A 26,345-nucleotide genomic window follows, 5' to 3' on the forward strand; every position below is an offset into this window, starting at 1 on the left:
GTTACGAAATGACTTTGAAGCATGTGAAGAAAATTATGAAATAATTACTATTTTATAACATGCGATACTCCAATGAACAAACACGTATACTGTACCTATATTGACTTTATCTTTATTGAATTATCTGTATATTTATCCTGATTATCGATTATAATCCGATACATTATACTTGCAATTTGACACGTGGCCCTTAATTAACACCACGGTAAGGGACATTATACTTTTTCAGGAAAATGACAGAATTACAAATCCGTTGTGTTCGACCCTTTCCGTATTTTATTGTTTGACCAGAAAAACCTTCGCACATTCATCAATACATTATGGAGTTGAAGAAAATGTTCAGTATGAACATAATTTAATATGATATTTTTTCTATTTCAATATTCGTTACCATTGTGTAATAGTTTATTAAAAACCCAATCGGGAATCCTCGGACAATTCCGCCATACCGGCGATGTGTAGCCCACTGTCCGAAGTGTTCAGATTGTTATAAAACCCGTAAGTTCAATAAAAACTCTTTCCGCGGATATGAGCCCTTTTCGTTTTTTAGTCATAACCCTAACATATATGAAGGAAGCAAATTGCCTCTAATTGTGTACATTTATGTTAATATGCGGAAACTGATATTGTTAGGCACAGTTATTTTCAATGATTTGTTTTCAATAAAATTTTTGATTCATCGCAACTAGACATATCAACGACGCTGTTACTGACTTGAAGAAAGGACTTTGTTTAAAAAAACATTTTGGTTCCAAAATCCAAATGCAGAGTAACGAATTGTTAAAAACGCTATTTTCACGACTACATAAAACATTGACACAGTAAACATCGCGGGAATATTACGTTTGTTTATTTCCGAGGAACGAACACAAAACTCCATTCTGCGTGGAATGTTCGGTAAGGCCTTTGAATAATTAATTCATATGGTTTGTTTACGATATATTTACTTCGTCCCACTGATAATATATAGACTGATAGGTGTGAAAAATACCGTATGGATGTGAATCACAACGAGACGTATATTTAGTATTTACTGTTAATTACATAAAATGACGTCGGAAATTTACCTTTTGCTTTAGAATGCTTATGCTTTATCGTTGAAGTTCTTCTTGAATGCTCTGAGCGTTTATGAGTACATACGTACAGCTCATAGTTCTTTTTGTTCAAAGGCAAAAACAATGTAAAAAAAATATGTATCACGAATGTCTATAAAATCGAGTTCAATCAACCTAATACATTGTTACAAACACAATATATGTTGCAATCGACATCAATTTGCGTGTATTTTGTTGAGAAATGCTCAAAACATAAACTTGATAACGAATCGTTTATGGCGAAAGATGTGAATTATCGATTAGAGCGAAGCAAAAGAAAAGGTTACACTGCACAAATTGTTTTCACCGTAGAATCTGACGATCTGGTCTTATGGTAGCAGTTGAAATTGTATTGTGTATAACAGTGTAGTTTGAATTAGGACACATTCTTATGACTGTATTCTCGCTGCAATCGGATAAGTGTCATGTTCCATTAGTAAGTTGAATAATATCGGGCGTATGTTTGCATTGTAAACAAGTTGTTATTAAAATAAAGATAAAATGTGGTGTTGGTGTAACTTTTACTATTTTACTAAGTGAATGAGGTTTGAAATGCTATGAAAGACTTGCTGCATCAATTAAAATATTTATTGAACATATTCCATATTTGTTTTCGGTAATACGGCTAGATTATTTAAAGGGGCCTTTTCAAAGATTTTGGCATGTTTTGAAGTTTGTCATTAAATGCTTTATATTGATAAATGTAAACATTAAATTTTAAAAGCTCCAGTAAAAAATCCAAAATAAAATTTAAAAAAGGAAAAAAAAATGTAGCCCGCAGCAGGGCTCGAACCAGTGACCCCCGGAATCCTGTAGTAAAAACGATTAGCCAACTGAGCTATCTTGCCAAGCATACATAAGATGCGTATTTTATACATTATATAAGCAATCTTCGTAGTTCCACAAATTTCAACGACAACAACAGAACTCTCCAAATTATTCAATCGTTTCGCGTTGCAACGCTTTATAATTTTTAGGTTTTTAAATCGTCAAAAGATGCATATAATGGCTATATTAGACCATGGCAAATGTTCAGTAATACTGTTTCCTCTCAAATATCTGAAACAACTTTTTTCAATTTTGTCAATTTACCAAACCGTAAATAGATCCCTTTAATATGCATGTACACATAGAAAAATATTGCAGACATACACACACGCAAAGTATAAAGTAATTGAAAAAAGAAACACCATAAAATAAACTTGACAAATAAAACAAGAAAGAATAAAGAATGAATATGCATTGTTATAATGAAATATAAACACATACAGCTAATAGATTTACAGAAAGCGAAATCCTAGGCAAGATCGAGGGCCACCACACATAACCAATTGGTCCCTGTCGGCTCAGGTACTACTTATAAAGTACCCCATGTACCCTTAGGTAAACTACCATGTTCCCGGGTACGAATTATACGCTTAAAGGCACCAAACACTATTTTCCATACACCAGGTTCCGTGTAGTAAACTTTAAAGTACCCGGGGTACAATATACACGCATACAGCTGATAAATTTACATATATTTCCCTGTGTGTGAGCGTGCTTATTGAAAGCGAAAGACTAAGCACGATCGCGGGACACCTCACATAATTAATGCTCAACTGTTAATTGTCGGTTCAGGTACTACTTCAAAGTACCCTGTGTACTATTAGTATTAGGTATACTACAATGTTACCCAGGTACGGATAATATGCTTAAAGGCACTCGGCGAGATTCCAAGGCACTTTTAGTACAGTTTCCATACACCGGATACTTTGTAGTAGCCTAAGCACGATCGAGGGACACTACACATATAGTTTACGCTCAATTGGTCATTGTCGGCTCAGGTACTACTTAAAAGTACCCCGGGTACTCAGAAGTATTCTGCAATGTACCCTGGATACGGAAAATACGCACCCGGTCATACTCCGGAAGACTTTTTAGAACTGGTATAATATACTAATATATTTTCCGTACCCCGCATACTTTGCAGTATATTTTTTAATTACCCCGGGTACTTTGAAGTAGTATCTGAGCCGACAATAACCAATCAAGCATTCTTTACTATTGCTTATATAATTATCATTATATATTTCGAGTCCGCATTAAAGACGTACATTAAGTTGACAGGTGGTAATGTATTCGTTCATTTGTTTACCATATGAGTGTTTTGGTATATACATGTATTGAACTACCTGAATTGTGTATGATAAATCTAGTAGGAGATGATTGTGGTTTTCTACAAAATTGATCGGTACATTATTAAATAAAACATGTGGTTGGGGAACAGCATGGTGTGATAAAAACAACATAGCCATGGTTTTATGTAGATTAAAATCTACAAGCCATAGTTTTGCCCAGTTACTTATAACTTGTAGGTCATGGTTCAGAACAATTTCAATGTTATATATATATATTTGAGGTAGTACATTAGAGGGAAGTGTCATCGGCCAAAAGGCGGGCAGTACATTGAAGATGCTTGACTATGTCGTTTACGTAAGCACGAAAAAATAATGGGCCTAGAACATATCCCTGTGGAACACCGGCATTAAGCTCTAACGTTTGAGATATTGATGCACCAACCACGACTTTTTGAATGCAACTCCCTAGATAACTTTTTATCCAATTTAGTAAATTACCATCAAATCCATTTTGTTTAAGTGTGAAGAGTAGTCCTGTGTGCCAGACGCGGTCGAACGCTTTAGAAATATCACAGAAAACCATGCATGTGAGTTTCTTTTCATCAATACCTTTCGTTATTCGATCAAAAATGTCGATTAATTGAGCGACCGTGGAGTGACCTTTTAAGAAGCCCGACTGGTTGGAGTATATTAGTTTGTTAGCAAGAAGGTGGTTGTATAAATGTTTATAAACTATCCTCTCCATCAGCTTGCCTACGCAACTTAACAATGAGATAGGACGGTAGTTGGAAGGATTATTCGGTTTCCCCTTTTTAAATAGAGGCATTACAATCGCTTCTTTCCATTGGGCGGGATATGTACTTTCGTTTAGTGATTTGTTAAAGAGGATACAAAAAGGCTAAGCAATAGAATTACACGTTTTCTTAATGACAATATGACTTATAAGGTCACAACCGACGGCTTTATTGGTTATTAAGCATTTAATAACATCTATAATTTCCGATTCTGATATGGGCAGGTTATATAATTTTGCGTTAGAGATATCTGAGAATTGTGGAAGAACACCGGCTGAGTCATTCAACGACGCAATGGAGGCAAAGTATCTGTTAAAACAGTTTGACTTGTCAGTATCTGACAAATGTACGATAAGATTGCCGTCAGAGTCCGTTGACTGTAAAGGTGGTATCGAATTCGGGTGAGAATTTGTTTTTATTAGTTGCTTAAGTGTTTTCCAATATTTTTTGGGTTTGAAGTATTTGGTTCATCACGAGATGTTTCTAGGTTAGAATAAAACTATTCTTCCGAATGTTTTATCATGTTAATAACTTTATTTCGAAGTTGTTTATATTTATTCCAGTTAGAAGAAGTAGGATTGTCTATGGATATGTGTTTTTGTCTATCTCGTTTACGAGCCATTGTTCTAATAGAAGAATCATACCATGGTTTGTCATGAGGGCGCACTGTGACAAGTTTATTTGGAATGCAAAGTTTTATAAGTTCGATAAGTTTGTTCGTAAACATAACAGTTGCTTCATTTACATTAGAATCATGGATAAATTTCCATTTGTACATGTAATAAGATTGTTTAGTCGATCGAAATCGGCATATTTATACAACCAAATATTTCGTTGAATCGGTTTGCTGTTTATTAAAGGAATTGTAACATGAATGGTATAAGCATGATGGTCACTAACAGTTTGAGGGATAACTATTACTTCACTGTTCAAGCATGAAATGGTATCCGAGACTAATATCGGATCAATTAGTGTAGCAGTATTTGCGGTGACCCTTGTCGCTTGAGAGATAACGTTGTGCATGTTATACAGGGATACTGATTGAGAGAGGCAAGCATTGTGTTTAAATTGGTCTTCATTTATGTCCCCAAGCATGATGACGTTCTTGTTTAAATCAAGCGCTTTATCAATCATGATTTCAAACTCATTCCTTGTTACTTAATCACAATAACCTCCCCTCCAATAATCAAGGTGGAAAGGCAAACAATGACAGAAAGAAATATTTTAATGCGAAACCGGTCGGAGCGATTCGTAGCTATAAGACGAATCTCGACATTAAATGGTACATTTCACATGCATTGACAAAATTAAATACAATGACATAAACAGCGAACACAAGTACAAGTATTGTCGTCGATTTGATTTGTTTCCTTTCGTCAGTTGTGGGTGTTCGTGTTTTGGTTTTATTTTTCCATCTGTTTTTTTTTTCAAAGGCAGAGAAACATTGACAAAACTAGAATATATCCGGTAACTGTGTCTAAAACGGATACGTTAGCATTTACGTCGCCAATGTTTGTGGTTTCGGTTTTGTTATCCTCGCTAAATTAATTTATCCAACACTTACCTAGTTGTCTCAATGTACTGACCAGCTATTTCTACAATGACGGTGTACGGAGTCGGATTCTTGTTATACTTGTCTGTTGCCACAACCGAGAGTTGGAACGAGTTGTTAGGGTACGAATGAAGATCCGCGTTCGTTACTATGGTTCCATCTAGAATTGCGCAATAGATTATGCTTGTACACAAGCTATCATTAATTATTTGAAGATTTATGCGGCAAATACCATCTGTTTTTAAGATATGAAAATGAAGATAGTTGTACGCAATATAATATATATTAGTACAATTCATTTTCAAATTTTACCGAACCACAAAAGAGTAAAGAAAGCAATTTAAGCAAATTCAGTAGGCGGAGACTATAGAGTACCGCCGTTGTAATTGAAAATTCGTGTATACTTCAATAAATTACCTTTTTATTGACACTTTACATCGTAGATTTTGGATTTGGGGGAAAAAAATAAATTGCGTCGCTGTGTTGAACGCATTTTTTCAAATTCAAAAAATACAGAATTTATGTGCTAACGAAATAGTCATTTTTATGACGAAATTATGTGCTGACGAAAATAAATTGGTCAACCCACGGAATCATTAAAAAAAATTTTTTTTTTAATACTTTTACAGTGAATGGCTTTTTGTGATACATTATTCAGTGCATTTATTTTAACTCGTATTCCCCAAAAGCTAATTTTTGAATCGAACCACTTATTATTGTTATTAAATCTAAAGCACACTCTTAGATCAACTATGGGGCGTTTCCATAACAGGGCGGAAACCTTTATACACTTCGTTACCGCGTAAATGATTCACTCCGCGTAAAATGCTTACTGAACAACCTACTCGGAGACATGATGAATGGGCACGTGGCATTCGGGGTACAGGACAACATACTGTAGATGACGTTATCGTTTTCAACGTCACTTCCGGTAGCGGTAAACACGGTGTCGGTAGCGCTGAAGTCTTTTGCGACGAGGCTAAGTTTTGTAATAGGCAACCCTATGACGACAGGTAAAATCGTTTGAAGACTCAATAAAACAGTTTGAAGATTCTTAAAGCAACTCAATGGCAACGTGATCCAAAATAAGGTTGATTCTATAAAACTAGTCCTCCGAACAGGCTAATCAAGGACGACACTTTCCGCTGTTATTGTGTTTTTCGTTTAAAGAACTTCAAATCCGGTGCCAGCGCAAAGTGTCGTCCCTTATAAAGCTGTGCGGACTGCACAGGCTTTTCCGGGAAAGCACTAAACGCACATGCATTGAGACACGTTCTCCTAGAGCGAGGATAATTAAATACAATGTCTGTAAAACTATGTAAAACAGGAAATCTCATGGTAAAAATAAAAAAGCTCATTGGGTAAATCTTATGTGTTTGATATGGAAAATTTCAGAAAGAATTTGTTATAAGAAATTCTAACATCTTTTGCTTGCACAAATATAAAATGTTAGTCATATAGGCAGATGGGATAATCACGTGACAAATATGATGGCGACGTTCATGCCTTGACATGTAGTTTACGATGTCGTATACTACGGAATCCTTTGAACAGTACAAATATTGTGCGTCGCCGCGACTGCCGCGCAAACTATCGTGTATTGCTTCGTGTGTCTAGTGTCGCCCTTTGAACACGACACACGAAGCGAATCACGATATTTTTCGCGACAGTCGCGGCGACGCACGATATTTTGTCGCGACAGTCTCGGCAACGCACCATATTTTTCGCGCCAGTCGCGGCAACGTACGATATTTTTCGCGACAGTCGCGGCGACGCACGATATATTTAACACGATATATTGCCTTTTGGACTACCTACACAAACGCGATATATCGTGTTAAATATATCGTGCGTCACCGAGACTGTCGCGCAAAATATCGTGTATCACTTTGTGTGTCTAGTGTCGCCTTTGCTGAAAGAAGGGCGAGATTATACTAGTAGATGGCATTATCCGGATTCCGTAGTATACCATTTATTACGTTTGTTAATTGTTAAAATGTCCCTCACTTTCCAGCCATATCGGAAATAAATGGATAAGCGTGAATAACGTATTAATATTCGCACTATACATCGACTTTACGCTGTGAAATGTCTTAGCGGGTCACAAAATTACAGCTCCTGCCCTCTTGCTGATATGGTAGGAAAGTGAGCGGCATTTAAACGATTAATACAAGTATTAAAGCGTATAAAACGGCGAAAAATACCTGTCTCGGCATGGACGTCACCATCTTTTTTTTGTCACGTGATTACCATATCGTATAAGGCACACAAAGCTGTTTAAACGATTTTAATTAAAACAAACCGTAAGACGTTATATCGGGAGACTAAAGGAATTATATTAAATCAATAAATTTCATAAACACGTTTTAATTTTAACAAACACGTTTTTTTTTTGGATATCTTAAACATACATCATGTTTCGGCCATAGCTGTCATCAGTAGGATGATTCGAAGCATAAACACAAGAAGTGACGTCAACGTAATACAGTAAAGTAACGTCGTTTGGCAAACAAAAAGACATAATGCGCAATACAAAGATAGATCAAAGTTATTACAATACTATATAAGTAGTACTAGAATTTATTTTTAAAGTATCTAAATAACGCTGAAGAATTCTCGCAAGGCGTCCTTAATCAAGCATATGTTGTTCGGCTTACTGCTAAGGTTGTCGCTCGTCGGTGCTTTGTTATCGTTAATATGAACGGTGAAAATCTTCTCCGCCCCTTTGACCCCCGCGGCGTCGCTGTACTCAATGTGCAGGTTGTAAAAGGGGTTCGTGTCGTAGCTAAGCGACCGCCCCGCAACCGCCTCGCTGACGTAGTAGATCACCCATACTGAAAGAAATCGTGCAGTCGTAAAGACGTCATAAATATGGGACATTCTCAAGAAAACATGTTTATTTATTTTAAATTACTGGCATGTCTTCAAAAGAATGTATGTTTTGTATTATCTGCAAACGCATGTTTGTTTTTGTACATGCAAGTTACTGATGCTTACATCAAATAAACTGTCCTATTCTGTTCTATAAATATACTTCAATTTTGTCTTTTGGCGATTTTAATATTATACATACTGAAAATAGTGGATATGGCGTCATAAAGAAGTTGTTTAAATAAGTAGAACTTGAATGACGTCACTAGATGCAAGAATATGATAATTACTGAAAGGTAATACCTATAACGTAAACTGACGACATAAAAATACTGTTTATACTGAAATTATGTTCATCAATGTTTCTAAAGATAGAAGAAAAATGTAAGCCTATCCTGTATGTATAGATGGACGTGGCGTAATGGATATTGTGTCCGCTAGGCGACTGAGAGGTCATGGGTTCGAATACCACTGCGGAAGCTTTCTTTTGATCCCCAGTCTCAGAGACACCAAGTTACGCAGAAAACAAACTCAATAGCATTTAATTAAGCCTGAGGTGTTTTATGCAGTAGAGCCAAAATAAATAGGTATATACTGTTTTAAAACTTTTGTGGCGGGCTCGTATTTGACGTTAAACTCGTTATACGTCAGTGACGTTTAAACGCAGTCAGCCGCGTCCTCCGCTAACGTCAACGTCGTGAGTAGCTTTTCCGCAGTCTGCCACTCGTCCAGAGTAGACGCCGTCGGCAAACTCGTTATCTTTGGACCCTTAAATGATACAGTATACATTGGGTTTCGTTTGGAACTTGACTAAACCCATTTATGCCTAGAGTCTTTAAAAAGGCATTGGCAAACAGCGTAGACCCAGATGAGACGCCGCTTGATGCGGCGTCTCATCTGGGTCTGCGCTGTTTGCTTAAAGGAATTTCTGTAAGAAATATTCTAAATATAGCAATAAATATACTCGACATCCCTATTTTTTGAAATAAATTGATCCAATTTAGAAGGATGGGAGAGTCCACTAGGCATAAATGTGTAAATGTATTTGCTTGAAGTGTCGTTTCGTGCACAGGCACTGTCTAATCTTGAACGACACTTAATGCGCATGCATTTAAACCAATTTTATCAGAAAGACGCTCTCGTGAGGATGTACAAATCAACGTTAATCGCGACGTTAATATCAACGTTTCTTACGACGTAAATATCAACGTTATTCACGACGTAAATATCAACGCTACTCACGACGTAAATATCAAGATTTACTCAACACGTAAATATCAACGTTACTCAATACGTTAATATCAACGTTACTCACGACGTTTTGGACTTTGACGACGTAAGTATCCGTGGTTTGAAGAAGGTCGTCAGTGCACGTGACGTCAAGATTATACGTTGCCTTTGTCTCAAAGTCCAGAGCTCCAGCCGTCTTTACGATTTGGTTGCCTGAAAGACGTCTGTGCGTGAGCTTATATACGTCTCATTCTGCGAAAACTGGACTAAATGCACGTGCTAAAGCGTCATCTCAGATCAGCCTATGCAGTTCCCACAGGCTTATCAGGGACGACACTGTCCACCTGAACTGGATTTTTGATAAAGAGGCTTCCTTTAAACAAAACAAATAAATACCATAAAAGCGCAATTCATGGAATAATGAATTTGGGAAACGCTTGAGGAAAACGCGTCGTTTATTTTCAGATGTGTTTGTGTTAAATTCGTAAATCGATCGACCCAAGAAATCAAAGAAAATTAATACCCTACAAAAAATAATGATTCTACACTAATACGAGAGATCATGAACTAACCAGTGACGGCGAATGGTACTCCGTCAGCGCTCGTCATTGAGCAGGTGGCATCAGACTTATCGAAAGTAACAAAATCCAACGTCTTTAACGTCAACGTTCCGCTGACGTCCTCGGCGACGTCACTGGAACCCCAAGGATTAGTAATCAACGGTGCCTACGGAAAAATTGTAAAACGTCATCCCAGATACGCATGTGCAGTCCGCACAGGCTAATCTGTGACGAAACTTTCTTCATAAGGTGGATTTTCGTTCAGAGATGACCCCGTTTTCCCAGAGCGAGATACATATAAAAGATATGAGTTGGTTCTGGTCGATAATTTTTATTTGAATAATTATTATTTACGAATAGTGCAACCGCGTTCAATTCATAGAAACATTTATTAAATAGCATTTATTGACAAACATTACTTCCTTGCAATATAGCCACATCTCAGTTAAAATATTCACCAATGAGAATGCAATTAACATCTCACCTTACTTAGAACTTAAACCTAGCATTAACATGCACACTTCTGTTTCTCTAGAGCGATGAAAAAGAGGCCCTTGACGTACCGTATTGATGATGTTCACAATCAGCGTCTCTCTGACGGTGGACACGGAGTCGCCGCACGTGTTCTGGGCGTTCACGGCTCCGGAACTTTTGAAATCGAATCCGCCCGGATTATGGGCGTACACCAGGTACTCTGTATGGAGATGCAAACACTGCTAAATTGGTCGTTGTCGGCTCATGTCCTACTTAAAAGTAACCCGGGTACTCTTAAGTACTCTCGTAAGTTATAAAATATGCACAAACTACCGGTACACAAAATAAACATACACACACACAAATAAGGCATCGTTTCTATCCCTTATGATTAAAGTGATAAGATCAACACACGCTATCATTAAAGTGACATTTATATTGTTTTACCGGAACTATTTTTTTACAAATAGCGTGTGTGTTATTTTACAAATATAATAATTTGTAAATTGCAGAAAGTAAAAAGAAAATTCGTTGCATTCTGTGAAAATTGATTTTTATTCACAATATTTTTATTGATCACCCGTGAATTAAAATCGATATTTCCCAAATCCAACAAATACCCTATATATATATATATATATATAATCAATGACGTAAATGGTGACGTCACGTACGAGTATTTTGCGGTGTCACAGTACTTTGCTCCAAGGGTAGAATGCCCGCGGCAAACGCAGTATCGCTCAAGTAACATGGTGGAACTTGAAATAAACATAAAGAAGATCTTAGACGCAATTTTTATATTAAAACGACATAGTTTTACCCTTTGAGTACAAAAAAAGAAGAAATCCACCTTCGTAGCGTTACTTTTTGTTGACAAAGTGTGATTTTCTATTGACGCAATTATCTTTTTACACATAAACAACATTTTGATACAACTTAATTTGACGAAAACAATCCGAAGAAAGTGTAATTAAAAAAATAAAAATATCACACTTTTGCTAGAAACATAGAACGCATTGGGTTTAGTAACAATACATTGAGCAATTGATCGACGGAATAGTCTTCCGAAACTTGTGAGCGATCGAGCGCAATACAAGTACAGTGGTATTTAATTTGCGATATTAGAGGTGAGCGTAAGGTGCAAAATAACAAAAGTCATTGTGTAAGTATTTGCTGATCATCTACCAATTGCATACAGCTTATTAGATGGTGTCATTTTGCATTAATAACAGTTTAAAGAACAATAAACAGTATGTGTCGTAAAATATGTAGGGTTTACCAAAATGAAACGAATAGAAATAAAAACTCTGCTTTAAAAATTAATGCGGGGCAAAATGGACCATGCGGGCGACTAATAATTATATGTAAAAATACGATACTCATTTTGATCAAATGTGTGTAGTGTTAAAGGGGCCTTTTCACAGATTTTGGCATGTTTTGAAGTTTGTAATCAAATACTTTATATTGATAAATGTAAACATGAAATTTTAAAAGCTCCAGTAAAAAATCAAAAATTAAAATTAAAAAAGGATTAAACAAAAAAGTAGCACGCAGCAGAGCTCGAACCAGTGACCCCCGAATTCCTGAAGTAAAAACGTATTAGCAAACTTACCTATCCTGCCAAGCATACATTACATGCGTATTTTATACGTTATATAAGCAATATTCGTAGTTTCACAAATTTAAACGACAACAACAAATTATTCAATCGTTTCGCGCTTTATAATTTTTAGGTTTTTAAATCGTCAAAAGATGCATATAATGGCTATATTAGACCATGGCAAATGTTCAGTAATACTGTTTCCTCACAAATATCATAAATAAACCGAAAATTTGCGAATCTGAAACAATTTTTTTAATTTTGTTATTTACCAAACTGCGAAAAGTTCCCTTTAAAGGGATCTTTTCACGCTTTGGTAAATTGACAAAATTGAAAAAAGTTGTTTCAGATTCGTAAGTTTTCGTTTTAGTTATGATATTTGTGAGGAAACAGTAATACTGAACATTATCCATGCTCTAATATAGCCATTACATGCATCTTTTGACGATTTTAAAACCTAAAAATTATAAAGCGTTGCAACGCGAAACGATTGAATAATATGGAGAGTTTTGTTTTTGTCGTTAAATTTTGTGAAACTACGAAGATTGCTTATATAAGGTATAAAATACGTCTAGCATGTGTACTCGGCGGAATAGCTCAGTATGCTAAAGCGTTTTTACTTCAGGACTAGGACTCCAGGGGTCACTGGTTCGAAACCTGCTCCGGGCAATGTTATTTAACTTTTTTTATTTTTTTTTCTTGATTCTTTACTGGAGCTTTTATGATCCAATGTTTTTACATTTATCAATATAAAGCATTTAATGAATAAGTTAAAAAAAAATGCCAAAATCTGTGAAAAGGCCCCTTTTAAGATTGAATAAAGATACGTATATTCAAAGAGGAATAGAAACACTCAATCTCCACGCAGTGTTGTGGTTCCTTGCTCTAACATGCCATCTCTGACATAACAAGAAAATCCTACCAGATTTGGTAGATTTTTTTTTAAATATTATACTATGAAAAATTATATTATTATCATTTATATTTTGAAAATAGTGTTTAAGTTTAGGTTAATAAAAAAAAATGCCTTAATTAAAAAAAGTAAATATAACAACGGTAAAACTATTGTACCACGTGGCTAGGCTTTCATCACGTGGTCGGTTATGAAGGCAAGGGTTTGAACCAGCTATGATGGTTCCAGTCAAATCTCTGCGTGGAGGTTGAGAAACCCTAAACCACAAGCTGTGGCGTCGTGTAAACAATGACTTCATCATACATATATTCATAGTTTTATCCAAGCAATTATTAAAATTCTTAAATAAACCGGAGTTTATAGCATATTGCATATTTCGACAATTAATAGATCTATATTTCCACATCAGGCAAATGGTTTGTGAAATTAAAAATCACAATGTTACACATACCGCCTAGGTCCGATACTGTGAGAGAATATAGCAATGTTTTAGACGTCACTGACTCCGCTATTGACGTAAAGTAACCGCAGGAAGGTTAACAAACACCGGATGCTGAAAGAGAAATAGACACTAATTATTTGAGTCTTGTTCTGAGAAAACAGGGCTTAAATCATGTGCGTAAAGTGTCGTCCAAGATTAGCCTGTGCAGTCCGCAAAGGCTACTTTCTGCAGTTTCTACTCAAAAATCCAGTTAAGGCGGAAAGTGTCGTCCCTGATTAGCCTGTGCGGACTGCACAGGCCAATCTGTGACGACACTTTACGCACATGCATTAACTTGATTAAGCCCGATTTTCTCAGAACAAGACACATTTAATGAAATGAGCTGGTTCGATTAGAAAACGGGGTTTAAAGGGACCTTTTTACGTTTTGGGAAATTGACAAGATTAAAATTAATTGTTTCAGATTCGAATATTGTTGTGTAATTATGATATTTGTGAGGAGACAGTAATACTGAACATTTAACATGACGGTTGAATATGGCAGATGAATATGGTTGGATACAGATTGACCGACATGCATATAGCGCGACGTTTTCTTTACTCGATAATTCCTGTCGTACTTTTTTAAATTTATAAAAACACTATTAGGCTTTGTTTTATTTTAAGTTACAGTGAAATTACCTTTGACCAATGGTGGAAAATGGGAGGGGCGTAATTTCCTCTGTGTTAGTATACCAAGTATAATCCATGACAGACATACAGTTGGGCTGTTCTTCGTCTTGGATTACTTACGTTGTTTTCCAGATCCACTGCGTAATAATATCTCGCGCTAAAGACTTTGCCGTCGTCGCAAATAATCCCGATGTTATGAACGGGCGTGACGTCATAGTTTAAGGACGCTCGCGGGCGTCCCTTGTACCAAATCTGAAACGCTAAAAGAAGGGAAAAAAAACAAGCGATTGTTCATATAAATTGTTTCACGTTTTCATGCCTGCTTTAACGAAATAAAACCGACACTAAATGTTGAAAAAAGCAAACACCCGCAGGGTAGTGACACCATCTTGTTTAATTTCTTTTGCAGTGTTCAAACGAAGATTGATGGAAAAAAACAAACAAATAAAAAACATTCATCGATTGTTTGCCAATCTTTATATCTTTATATTTATTTACTTTTAATTATTTATTTATTTATTTTCTATATATTTATATTTTTATTTTTATAACGTTTGACCTTTGACGTTGATTTTCAGATTTGACAGATGACATCAAGCAGATATGACGTCATCAGAATCTTTAAGGCTGAATGAGTTTAGCTCCAGAGCGGAAACGGAAGTGTCTTCTAGGAACTGATATGACGTCGTAGGAAACGACGTTAGAACTGGGTCCTACGAGGAAATGGATTTTAAAATAAATTTCATTTACAATTGCAAAATGGTTTATAACCGTGTATTGCTTTCCCCGAGATTAAATAAAGAGACCTCTGGAAGCAAAAGATGAAGCGTTACCACTTTGTTAGGCTTGCTGAAGAAAATATGAGAAGAAAAACGCTTTTTTGATAAGTTTTTGCGCATTCTCGAGAAAAAAAGCGTTACAAAATCTGTCATTATTTTTCCGATTACGCGTGATGAATAGCCATAAATGAAACAATATCTCCTTTAAACATATAGTAAAAATTCTTCTTAGAATCTATAACAATTATTTTAAAAACCGTCATTTAACCAAACTTTGAATGAAAAAGTCATTTTAAGGTCAAACACGATTCCGGTATCCTACAGACGTACCTCATCAACGATATTGACGTTGAAAGTCCCGGTGATGACGTTGACGGGGTTGCCGTCAGTACACCGTATCGTTAACGTCAACGGCACGGCCTGGTCGTTGAAGTCGATGGCAGCTTCAGTCACGGTGCTAGAGATCCTGACTTCAAATTCTAGGAATTAAACAACACAAAAAATCATTTGCTTGTGCGCATAACGAGAGAATTTCATCGAAAAAAGAGACATTGAAGAAAAAATTACAAATAATCACACTTGTCACACATACTTTCAATAGCTTATGAAAAACGAAGATTTTCAAATATCGAAGCGTTTAATTGTTTTAATTACAGTATCATATTAAAAACAAATAATACTGGTATTATGTTCAATTCATACACAGCGTGTTAGCAACCTAAAAGTGATATAACTATTCTGACTTCCATTAAAGCGGAAATCGTCGTTCCGGATTAGCACTTTTAGACTAGACAGGCTAATCAGGGGCGATTAATGCATCTAAAAAATAGGACAATACTTTAAGCACATGCCTAGTTGTTTCGTCAGACAAAAATTCACTTATTCTCCCTATCGAAACCTTTTTGGCGCTTCTATTTGGTAACGTACTCACGTCCCAAAAAAGCACAATGAAGTGACCGCTTAACAACACTACTAGACTTTATCAACTTTCAACAGCGATACTTTCGTAAATAGTAAATGGCTCCCAATAAGCAAGAGTTTTGTAAATTTATAATAGCTTAGTATCCGGAATATACTTGAACATACTTGAGCCAATGATCTGACTCAACTTAGAGTGCTTTTCTTAATTAATGTATTATTTATTCATTCATTTTATTTTATTTAGTTATTTATTTATTAATTATTGGTGTTCATAAAAGCTTTTTTGAGTTGCTAGTACGACTCAATTCTGAGTTTGCATAGAAATATGTGCGTATTCTTATCAAAGGGGAAAATCACGTGATAGTCAAGATGGCGAAGTCCATAGCGGCAAAAAATAAGTGTCTCGACAAGAACGTCGCCACTTTTACTATCAAGTGATTACCCCCTCTGTTATAGCTGGGATTATGAACGTCGCCACTTTTACTATCAAGTGATTACCCCCTCTGTTATAGCTGGGATTATGAACGTCGCCAATTTTACTATCAAGTGATTACCCCCTCTGTTATAGCTGGGATTATGAACGTCGTAACTCTTACTATCAAGTGATTATCTGTTTATCTGGGATTTGAGATTGTTCGTGAGCAGACCGACATTCTTCATACTCTGCTACGAGGAAACTTTATTCTTATCATTTTAGTTGTGCAAAAAAAGCACATGCAAAACACGGAGCACTAATGTTTCTAATGATTATTCACCTGGTTGAAAAACATTCACCGGTGACGTCACATTTCTGATCTCATACACGGTGGTGGATGGTGACGTCACAGAACACGCCGTATCCGGGTCGGTAGTTGTAAACTTCCCGAGTAACATCTGTGTGACAGTGGAGTCAGAGACGTTAGGGGAACTTCCGGGGATCCCGGATACAAAACTCGGCGGCTGCCAAAACAGAAGGACAATAAAAAAATCAATTTAACGGCCAGGCGTCCTTTTTGGGTTTTCGTTTGGTTAATATAAGCGCATTTATGTGAATATCTATTATTGAGGACTCTTGTACCGCGATGACTTCCGGTTCACATTTTGTTCCGGAATAACCACAAAGGCGGGAATATTTATTGTTGAGGCAACATTTGCCGGAATGATTTTTTAAAACCTTTTATTCAGATATTCATATAAACATACACGGATTCATACTATTTATTAATATATCATAACAGTACCAATACATACTACAATACAATATAGCATGTAATGAACAAAAAGTACAATTGGTAGTTATATATTCGTGTAATCCTCATATACATTTCTTGAAAAAAATGCAGAGAAATGCAAGGAAAAAAGGAAGAAAAGTTGCACGCAGAAAAAAAACCTGGACAAAGAAACAAAACCATTTCGATTTACTCATCCTTAAATTTGTTTTCAGTGACAAATGTATAGTTTATATGTATGATTTTTTGTTTTGTTATCATTTGGGTCTAGTATAACTACATTCATTTGAATATCTATTATTGAAGGCACATTAGCTGGGATGACTGTTTGGTATCGTTTGGTTTCGGTGTAACCACATTTACTTGAACATCTATTATTGAATGCGTATATGCCGGAATGTTTGATCGGTTTACGGCTAATCCAATTAATTTGCGCATGTTGTACAACCTACCGTATCAATCACTGGTTGTGTGAACGTCGCAGTGACGTCATTGTCGCCATCTGAGCAGTCGACGTTGATGACGTAAGGTCCTTTCGCTGCTCTTAGCGTTACCCCCGCCTTTACGTTAATTGTAAACCCTAAAAACGCTCTGGGATAACGGGGCTTAATGCGTGTGCGTAAAGTGTCGTCCTATATTAGCATGTGCAGTCCAAACAAGCTAATCAGGGTCGACACCTTAGTTACAAAAGTTTAGGCAAAATGGCGGGCTTATCTGGGAAGACACTTTTACAATATGCATTTAACCCCGTTTTCCAAGCGCGCGTCCACACGCAGTGTTAAAAATGTTTTAATCTAAGAAAATTGCGTAAAATAATCCTACTGCATCGACAAGAAACAACATATATTTTATGCTTTCCGGTGGTTTATAGAGAAATATCAGTGCGTTAAACCTATAATTTCACTGTTTCAAACAGTGAAAATTAACAGTGAAAACTACCGATAATGTTCACTGTTTACTGCGAAATGACGTCATTATCCCAGCGAAATTTATTAGTTAAACTCTTTAACAATGTATATAAACTTTTTAACAAGAGTTCCGCGGTCGGAGATGACCGCATTGAAGCCGGATTTTTGATTTAAATGACAGGAAAGTACCTTTCGTGTTTTTGTCAATGCAATACTTAAATTACTGAAATATTGTTCAAAGGTCAAAATGAAATGTAAGTACTTTTCAAGGCATGAGCAAACCTTGTGTTATGTTTTGAATGCATGCATATACATGGCCAACCTTTATGTCAAGTTTGAAGACTCTAGGTACAAGCATACCAAAGTTATAACATGGAATAAGAACTTTAACATTTTTACCTACCAAAGTTATAAGAACTTTAACATTTTTACATTCAAGGTCACAGTGACCTTGACCATAGAATGAATGACCTTGAAATGACCAGTGGTCATCTAAGTGTGCTTGCAAACCTTCATGTCAAGTTTGAAGACTCTATGTCCAAGCATACCAAAGTTATAACAATTTTAACATTTTAACATTTAAGGTCACAGTGACCTTGACCTTCAAATGAATGACATTGAAATGACCAGTGGTCATCTTCTAGTACTGGCCAATCTTTATTTCAAGTTTGAAGACTCTAGGTACAAGCATACCAAAGTTATAACATGAAATAAGAACTTTAACATTTTTACATTCAAGGTCACAGTGACCTTGACCTTCAAATGAATGACCTTGAAATGTCCAGTGGTTACTTACTAGTTCTGGCCAACCTTCATGTCAAGTTTCAAGACTCTAGGTCCAAGCATACCAAAGTTATAACAACTTTAACATTTTTACATTCAAGGTCACAGTGACCTTGACCTTCAAATGAATGACCTTGAAATGTCCAGTGGTTACTTACTAGTTCTGGCCAACCTTCATGTCAAGTTTCAAGACTCTAGGTCCAAGCATACCAAAGTTATAACAACTTTAACATTTTTATATTGAAGGTCACAGTGACCTTCACCTTCAAATGAATGACCTTGAAATGACCAGTGGTCATCTGTTAATCCTGGCCAACCTTCATGTCAAGTTTGAAGACTCTAGGTCCAAGCATACCAAAGTTATACCATGAAATAAGAACTTTAACATTTTCGAGCACGCCGCCCGCCCGCCCGCCCCCCCCCCCGCCCGCCCCCCCCCGCCCGCCCGACAACATCAATCTATAAGCCGAGATTTTTTCGAAAAAATCCGGCTAAAAAAGCATAAAATAAAAAGAAAATTTGTTGGATTCGGAGGAATATCGATTTTACTTCACTTGTGACCATAGAAATTATATTTTTTCACGAGTGGCGCACACTCGTGGCTGCGCCACTCGTGAAAATATTATTTTCTATGATCACTCGAGAATTAAAATCGATAATCCACCGAATCCAACAAATATCTTCTATTTAAATTAAACATTGAATAACAGATTTATTATAAGAAAGCATATGATTGCTTTTATTTTATTTTGTTCTTCGGTTTTTAGAAGACTGATCGACGTTTGCACGTATTTAACAGCAAACATATTTGTGGGGTTTTTAACCGATGTTCTTGATTTAAACTCACTTAATCCATAAATGTTCTGATTATTTGACACTCTTTTTTTGGCAATTATCTCTATAAATGTTAGTTATAAGGGCTAATGCAGAAATCCAAGTAAAGACCCCTAAAGCACTAAGCGGACAATTAGCTGTACTGTATAATGCATTTGATGACGTCATCTTGTTAACATTTATGACGTCATTTAATGTTTACCTAAATACCTAATGTTGACTAGAAGTATAGATAATAATTTATTACTGCCCTTTTGCATTGCAATATATATCAGATCAGGCTTAAATAATAATATTATCTTTGGATATTCGAGCCAAGTATAATATTTTATAAAACAATAGGACAATAGCCTATTTTTCTGTTTATCATACATCCGTGAACACATTTTAAACAGATAATAAAATATAATCGATAGAACGTTGATTTTTTAGGTAGAATATATATGTATTCATAACGTCATTAGCACTTGCGCTTTACATTTGTATGGTACGTTTTTTTTCATGGCATTTGTGCTTAAAATATATTACATCTTAGTATCAAATTGTTGTTGTTTTTTGTTAAATTTGAATCGTTTTTACCTTTTTATTGAAACAGATGACTAAAAAGTTGATCCCTAGTATTATATTATTGATTATAAAACAACGCCTACTAGTAACTAACCGGATATAAAAATCATATCAGGCAACTTTAATATCAACATAACGATATGATAAAAAACGCTACTGTGATATCATACAGTAGAAAATGGCGCCTCGACGTGAACTGACTTAGCCAATGAAACATTAGTATCATATAAAACTTAAACTTCATGAGCCTCGTTCGTTGAAAACTAGGCTTAATGCATCTGCGTAGTGTCGTCCAGATTATCATGTGCAGTCGACACAGGCTAATCAGGGACGACATTTCCGCTTAAGCTGGATTGTCGTGTAGAATCGACTTCATAAAAACAAAAACAACCTATAAAAGCGAAAAGTGTCGTTCCTTTGTTGGCCTGGGTCCGCTCAGGGACGAAATTCAGCGCATATGCATTAAACACAGTTTTCAGGGACGACATTCAGCGCATATGCATTAAACACAGTTTTCAGGGACGACATTCAGCGCATATGCATTAAAACCAGTTTCCCAAGAACGAGGCTTAATTTTTTATTATTTTTTCCAGTTTATTACTTGATGCGACACCGGCAATCACTTCAAAAAGGGCGTTTTCCGGCACTCTTGCAGAGCAGTTAACGGCGTCGTCGCTATCGGTGACGCTGAACGTGTGAAGGGTCTCGGTGGCGTGCTTAAGACCGTCGAAAATGTTAGTTCCGGTCGCAGGCAGTGCGGTGAAAACCGGCGGCTGAAGTCAAATAATATAATCATTTCACAGGATATTACGTCATCACTTTGGAATATTTTCTGTTACTAGTTGCCATTCGACACGGGTTTTCGATGAATTTTAAGCGAGACAAAATTACACGTCAAGTCAATAATTGTTATTAATATTCAAAGACCAAATGCCCAATATATGAAACAAACATCTGGGAAAGCCGGAGCTTCCCAAGCAATCAGGAACGACACTTTCCGCCTATGCTAATATGGAATGACACTTTGAAAATCCCATGCATTTAACCCGGTCTTCTCAGAGCGAGGCTCATTTTTTCAAACACAACGTTGTTAAACTCCAAAGCAAACAACATTAAAGGTGTGCCGGCAGGCTTACGCGCAATTGCGTGCATGGGTTCAAGTGAAAAACAATCGAGTCGAAGTGTCACTGTTTAAATAAACATATATAACGATGTACAGCAGTTTTTGAAAGTGCATTTTAAACCATCAGGGCTGGTCGTTTTTCAAAGAGTTTTTAAATTTATACAAATAGTTTAGTGCTTTCCAAGCAATTCATCAGGATTCCCATACCCTATAATAACGTGAACGCAACTTACTGAGTCGACAATGTTGACGTTAAACGTCCCCGTGATGTCATTAAGAACGTTCCTGTCAGTGCACTTGATTGTTAACGTAAGGGAAACAGGCGGGTCATTGAAGTCGATAGACGCCTGGGTAACGGCGTTACTGATCCACACTTCAAACTCTGTAAAACTATGGTTCTAGATTTCAGCCTTCACGCAATAATATTTCAAAGCGGAAAATGTCGTCTGAGCGTAGGCGGAATGCACAGGCTTATCTGAGACGACCTTTTACGCAGATGCATTAAGCCCCGTTTTCCAAGAACGAAGCTCGTATGTGCTATGTTTACCTATGTGTCATGTTTACTTATGTGTTATGTTTAGTTATGTGTTATGTTAACTTATGCTTTATGTTTACATATGTGCTATGTTAACTTATGTGGTATGTGTAATGTGGTATGTTTACTTATGTGGTATGTTTGTTACGGCGCCTCCCTTAAAAAAACATTAAGCGAACCGCTCTGTGAAAATGGGGTTTAATGTGCGCAAAGTTTCTTCCCAGATAAGCCTGTGCAGTCTGCATAGGCTAATCCGGCAAACACTTTCCGCCTAAACTGGATTGTTTGCTAAGAAGAGACTTTTTTTAAACGAAAAATATCATAAAAGCGATAAGTGTCGTTCCTGATACATACTGCACAGGCTAATTTGGGATGAAACTTTCCGCACATGCATTAAACCCCTTTCTCACAGAGCGCGGCCCATTTATTTTTTTCTAAATTGTTACCCGGTTTCTGGGGATCGGTCGGTGACGCCACTTTTCTGATCTCATAAACGGCTGTCACAGGTAACGTCACAGAACACGTGGTATCAGGGTCCGTAGTTGTGAACTTTCCCAGTGACGTCGCAATCACGTTGTCGTCTGAGACGTCAGGGGAATTCCCAGGAATCCCAGATACAAATGTCGGCGGCTACTCGGAATAAAAGAAATAGAGGATATTTGGTGGATCTGGTAGAATATGGATTTTAATTCAGGCTTGATCACATAAACACATCTATGATCACGAGTGAATTTAAATCGATTTTCCAGCAAAGCAATTGAATTTTATTTTATGCTTACAAATGACTTTTTTGGTATTTAACCTGGAGAATTACTCTAAAATAATGGCATCACGACATATAAACAAGAACGTTATTTCACTGTTACTTTCACTGTTTTAAACAGTGCATTGTCATTTTTAATTGACTGATATTTCTCTATAAACCACTGGAAAGCATAAAACCCTAAATGCAACACATGAATCACGCTCTGGGAAAATCCACTTAACGCACGTGCGTAGAGTGTCGTACAAGGCTAATCAAGGAAGACACTTTCCGCCTTTATTGTAATCTTCTTTAAAAATGCCGTCTCTTCTGAGCAAAATTCCAGTTTGGGGCGAAAATGTAGTGCCCGATTAGCTTGTGCGGACGGCAAAGGCTTATATGTGACGAAACTTTACGCACATGCATTAAATCACATTTTCCTAGATCTCGGCTCAAACATAAAACTTAGCGGGATGACCTAATTACAGCTCCACTAAGGAAATCGGCGGGTAGTAAAGTCAAGATATAAAGCGAATTTTAATATGAAACGCAAAACATTTTACTGATATGGCTGAATAGTGAGCGTCATTTAAAAAATAATTAATGTAATAAAGGGTATAAGACGCCAAAAAATAACTGTCTTGGCATGGACGTAGTCATCTTGACTATCACGTGATTACCTGCTCTGTATATGGTGGCTAAACATAAATCATACTTTCATTTTATTGAGGCCTGAGAACAACTAGGTCCTGTTAATTTAAAATATAGCTACCCTCATGACGGTATTGCGCATGAAATGTTTGTAAATCTTCATAACATGTTTAAGGACTATCATATTTTCAGCTGGAAAAAACATGATCAGCAATGTAAGATATTTGTATTGTATTTTTGAAGATTTTACGGCGAAAAAAACAATATTTTTTTTAAATGTTCAAATTAGAATAACTTCACTAAAGTTTAACCAATTTTCAAATATGTTTCAGTTTTGTAATGCTTATGTAATTCTCTTAAATTTTATACAAACATCAATGGATACTCAATTTTGTTTTCGATACCACAACAGCATAACGTACCTTATCAAGGACTGGCTGGGTAAACGTTGAACTGACGGCGGTTACGGCATCTGTGCAATCAACGTTCATGACGTACGGACTGACAGCTGCAGCCAACGTCACTCCTGCTTTCACGCGGATACTGAACGCTGAAAAGAAAAGTGATTTTATTTCATTTTCATTACAGACATTGTTTGTGAATATTATACGCATCATATATAGTTATCACGAATTTAACGAACTGTTTGAATCTGTGTTGAAAACGTTTGGCTTATATTTCAGTAGGAAAAGAGAGCATATTATTGCATACTGACAAGGCAATCCAAGCAACTTTATATCACTAGACAAATGACTACAGAAAACAAAACGGCGGCTCTGATCGACGTTTCTGTTAATTAGCAATTACTGTAAAATCAGTATTAAAGGTCATATTCCGATTTTATAACAAAACCTTTAATAAGTATCGATATTCTAAACCGATTGGAATCATCAAGAGCAATGGCAAAAATTATTATGCTACTAAAAAAACGAAAATCTTGTTTTTCGTAAACCGCTCGGGTATTTTGCCACCTTTTTTGATAGAGACGTCATTTTTACACAACGCGCATGCCAAGGAAACTCATAAATTATAATTGATTTCGTGGTTTGGTTACGAATATATTCCACAGTCCGACTTGGAAATTAAAAATCCGCTCATTTTCATGTCGTTTTTTATACCACAAGAAATTTAATGCCGACAAACTAGAATTAGTTAACACTGTTAATAAAAAGCGATTAAAAGGTGGGGGGTAATTATGAAACCATGTACCAGGGCTAGTTGCGGCTACCAATTAAAAAAGGTGGATTCCGGCGCTCGTGTGGAGCACGTGACAACGTCGTCGCTGTCGGTGACGTTGAACGTATGGATGGTCGCCGCGGCCGCCTGCAAACCATCGTTGATGGAAGTTCCGGTAGAGGGTAGTAATGTTATCACTGGGGGCTGTAGTTAAACAATTAACTGTAATTTTAATGGGCAAAATGTATATGAGCCTTGCTCTGGGAAAACAGGGTTTAAAGCATCCGCGTCAATTGTCGTCACATGTTAGCCTGTGCTGTCCGCACTGACATATCAGAGACGATAACATTAATTCTCTTCTTCACGAGAATTATGTTTAGGCAGTAAGTAGCGTCCCTTTTTAGCCTGTGCGAACTGCATAGTCTAATCTGGGGGAACACTTCACGCACAAGCCCAGTTTTCTAGAACGATGCATATAATTAATAGAAGGGAAAGTGGACAACCTTGTGAAATTCCTTTTTTTACGTTAAAATATATCTTCTGACAAAATGACGATTGCTTGCTAGTCATGACTTTTTTTTGATGATTTTGAAAGATAATATGGTTATTGTTAATATAGATTTATTTAATGATTTTTTTCAAAGTGGCGAAATGAAGATTTAAATAAAAAATGAAAAAATCATTTATTCAAAAAGTTAGTTTTCATAATATTCAAACAGGCAAGATATATCTCCCAACTTGATTAAAATAGTTAACGTATACGCTTGTTTATTGGTACACAAATTACAAAGCGTTTAAATCGCTGTTAGTCGAAGCAAAACAATGTGTCACCGACATATGGTTTAAACTACGTAATAGTTTCACGAGCATTCGTTGTTCAGAAGTACAGAGTCAGTGTTTCCTTTATGTTCGATCCTCACGGCACGATCTTATTTTATCTTTTCTTTGTGTTTATGTTTTTAAAAAGTCCCATATCTTATAGTTTTGTTACTTATTCAATTTAATTATATTTTACGTTAATACGAAAATCTGTCAAGAAGTACATTAAAAATCTGAACAGAAATTTCATACCTATTAATTCGTGCCTTTTACTTTTAATTTCTTAATGCATGTCGCTGATACTGTGCTCCGAAACGTTTCCAAAATTGCTCCTTTTACAAACCTACATCGGTCCAACTTAATTATATTTTCAAAAACATTAATTGTGTCCTTGACCTTTGACCTTGACACGTCACGTCTGTTATGTTAGTTTAAAATCCATTTATGTTAAATTACGCAGCGCCCATGAAAGTGTTGTTGTTGTTTTTATTGAGTTGGCATTGAAAGGTATGCATAAATAGATATACAAACGAAAAAATTGCTGATTCAAACAGTTCCATACAAACCTCGTCGACAATATTGACGTTAAACGTTCCCGTGATATCATTCGCGACGTATCCGTCAGTATATTTTATCGTCAACGGCAACGGAACGGTCTGGTCGTTGAACTCGATAGATGCTTGAGTTACGGTGCTTTTGATCCAAACTTCAAACTCTGTTAAACAAAAATATGACGTCATACTATACACATATATGACATGACTCATAATGTACCAAAAAATAACGTCTAGCTGATCCACACTATTCACATATATGACGTTAACATGACTCATACTGAATACATACATGATGTCATATTGTACACATATATTACGTAATATTGTACACACTAATGACGTCATACTGCATTGTTAGACATAGCAAAAGAAGAAACTGTCAGATTAGATGGCCGTTTACAAGGAAATTTGAAAAGACTCA

At 36.3% G+C, this 26,345-nt stretch overlaps 1 protein-coding gene and 1 long non-coding RNA gene across 2 annotated transcripts; one reads left to right on the forward strand and one right to left on the reverse strand.

Moving 5' to 3' along the window:
- The first annotated feature begins 811 nt into the window (after positions 1–811).
- On the forward strand, positions 812–15,141 carry LOC127864716 (uncharacterized). The gene is made up of 3 exons (XR_008042228.1): positions 812–897; positions 10,757–10,910; positions 14,900–15,141. It is a non-coding gene; the product is annotated as an uncharacterized LOC127864716 (long non-coding RNA).
- Positions 14,887–26,050, reverse strand: LOC127864710 (uncharacterized). Its single transcript, XM_052404603.1, has 10 exons — positions 25,934–26,050; positions 24,582–24,752; positions 23,795–23,922; positions 22,426–22,609; positions 21,678–21,826; positions 20,923–21,094; positions 17,682–17,809; positions 16,777–16,960; positions 15,431–15,579; positions 14,887–15,034 (listed from the first exon to the last, which is right to left on the reverse strand). Exons 3-10 carry the CDS (start codon positions 23,861–23,863, stop codon positions 14,915–14,917), a joined length of 1,155 nt encoding a protein of 384 aa, XP_052260563.1. The 5' UTR covers positions 23,864–23,922; positions 24,582–24,752; positions 25,934–26,050; the 3' UTR covers positions 14,887–14,914.
- Between the last annotated feature and the right edge of the window lie 295 nt (positions 26,051–26,345).

Source organism: Dreissena polymorpha, chromosome 1, assembly GCF_020536995.1.
Source record: "Dreissena polymorpha isolate Duluth1 chromosome 1, UMN_Dpol_1.0, whole genome shotgun sequence".
NCBI lineage: Eukaryota > Metazoa > Mollusca > Bivalvia > Myida > Dreissenidae > Dreissena > Dreissena polymorpha.

Coding starts and splice junctions, on each gene's coding strand:
- LOC127864710 (XM_052404603.1), bottom strand. CDS start 23,863: ATGAACGTTGATTGCACAGATGCCGTAACCGCCGTCAGTTCAACGTTT. Junction 17,810..20,922: donor GATTGCCGGTGTCGCATCAA/GTAATAAACTGG, acceptor GAGCGTTTTTAG/GGTTTACAATTAACGTAAAG. Junction 16,961..17,681: donor CACAACCAGTGATTGATACG/GTAGGTTGTACA, acceptor CTGTTTTGGCAG/CCGCCGAGTTTTGTATCCGG.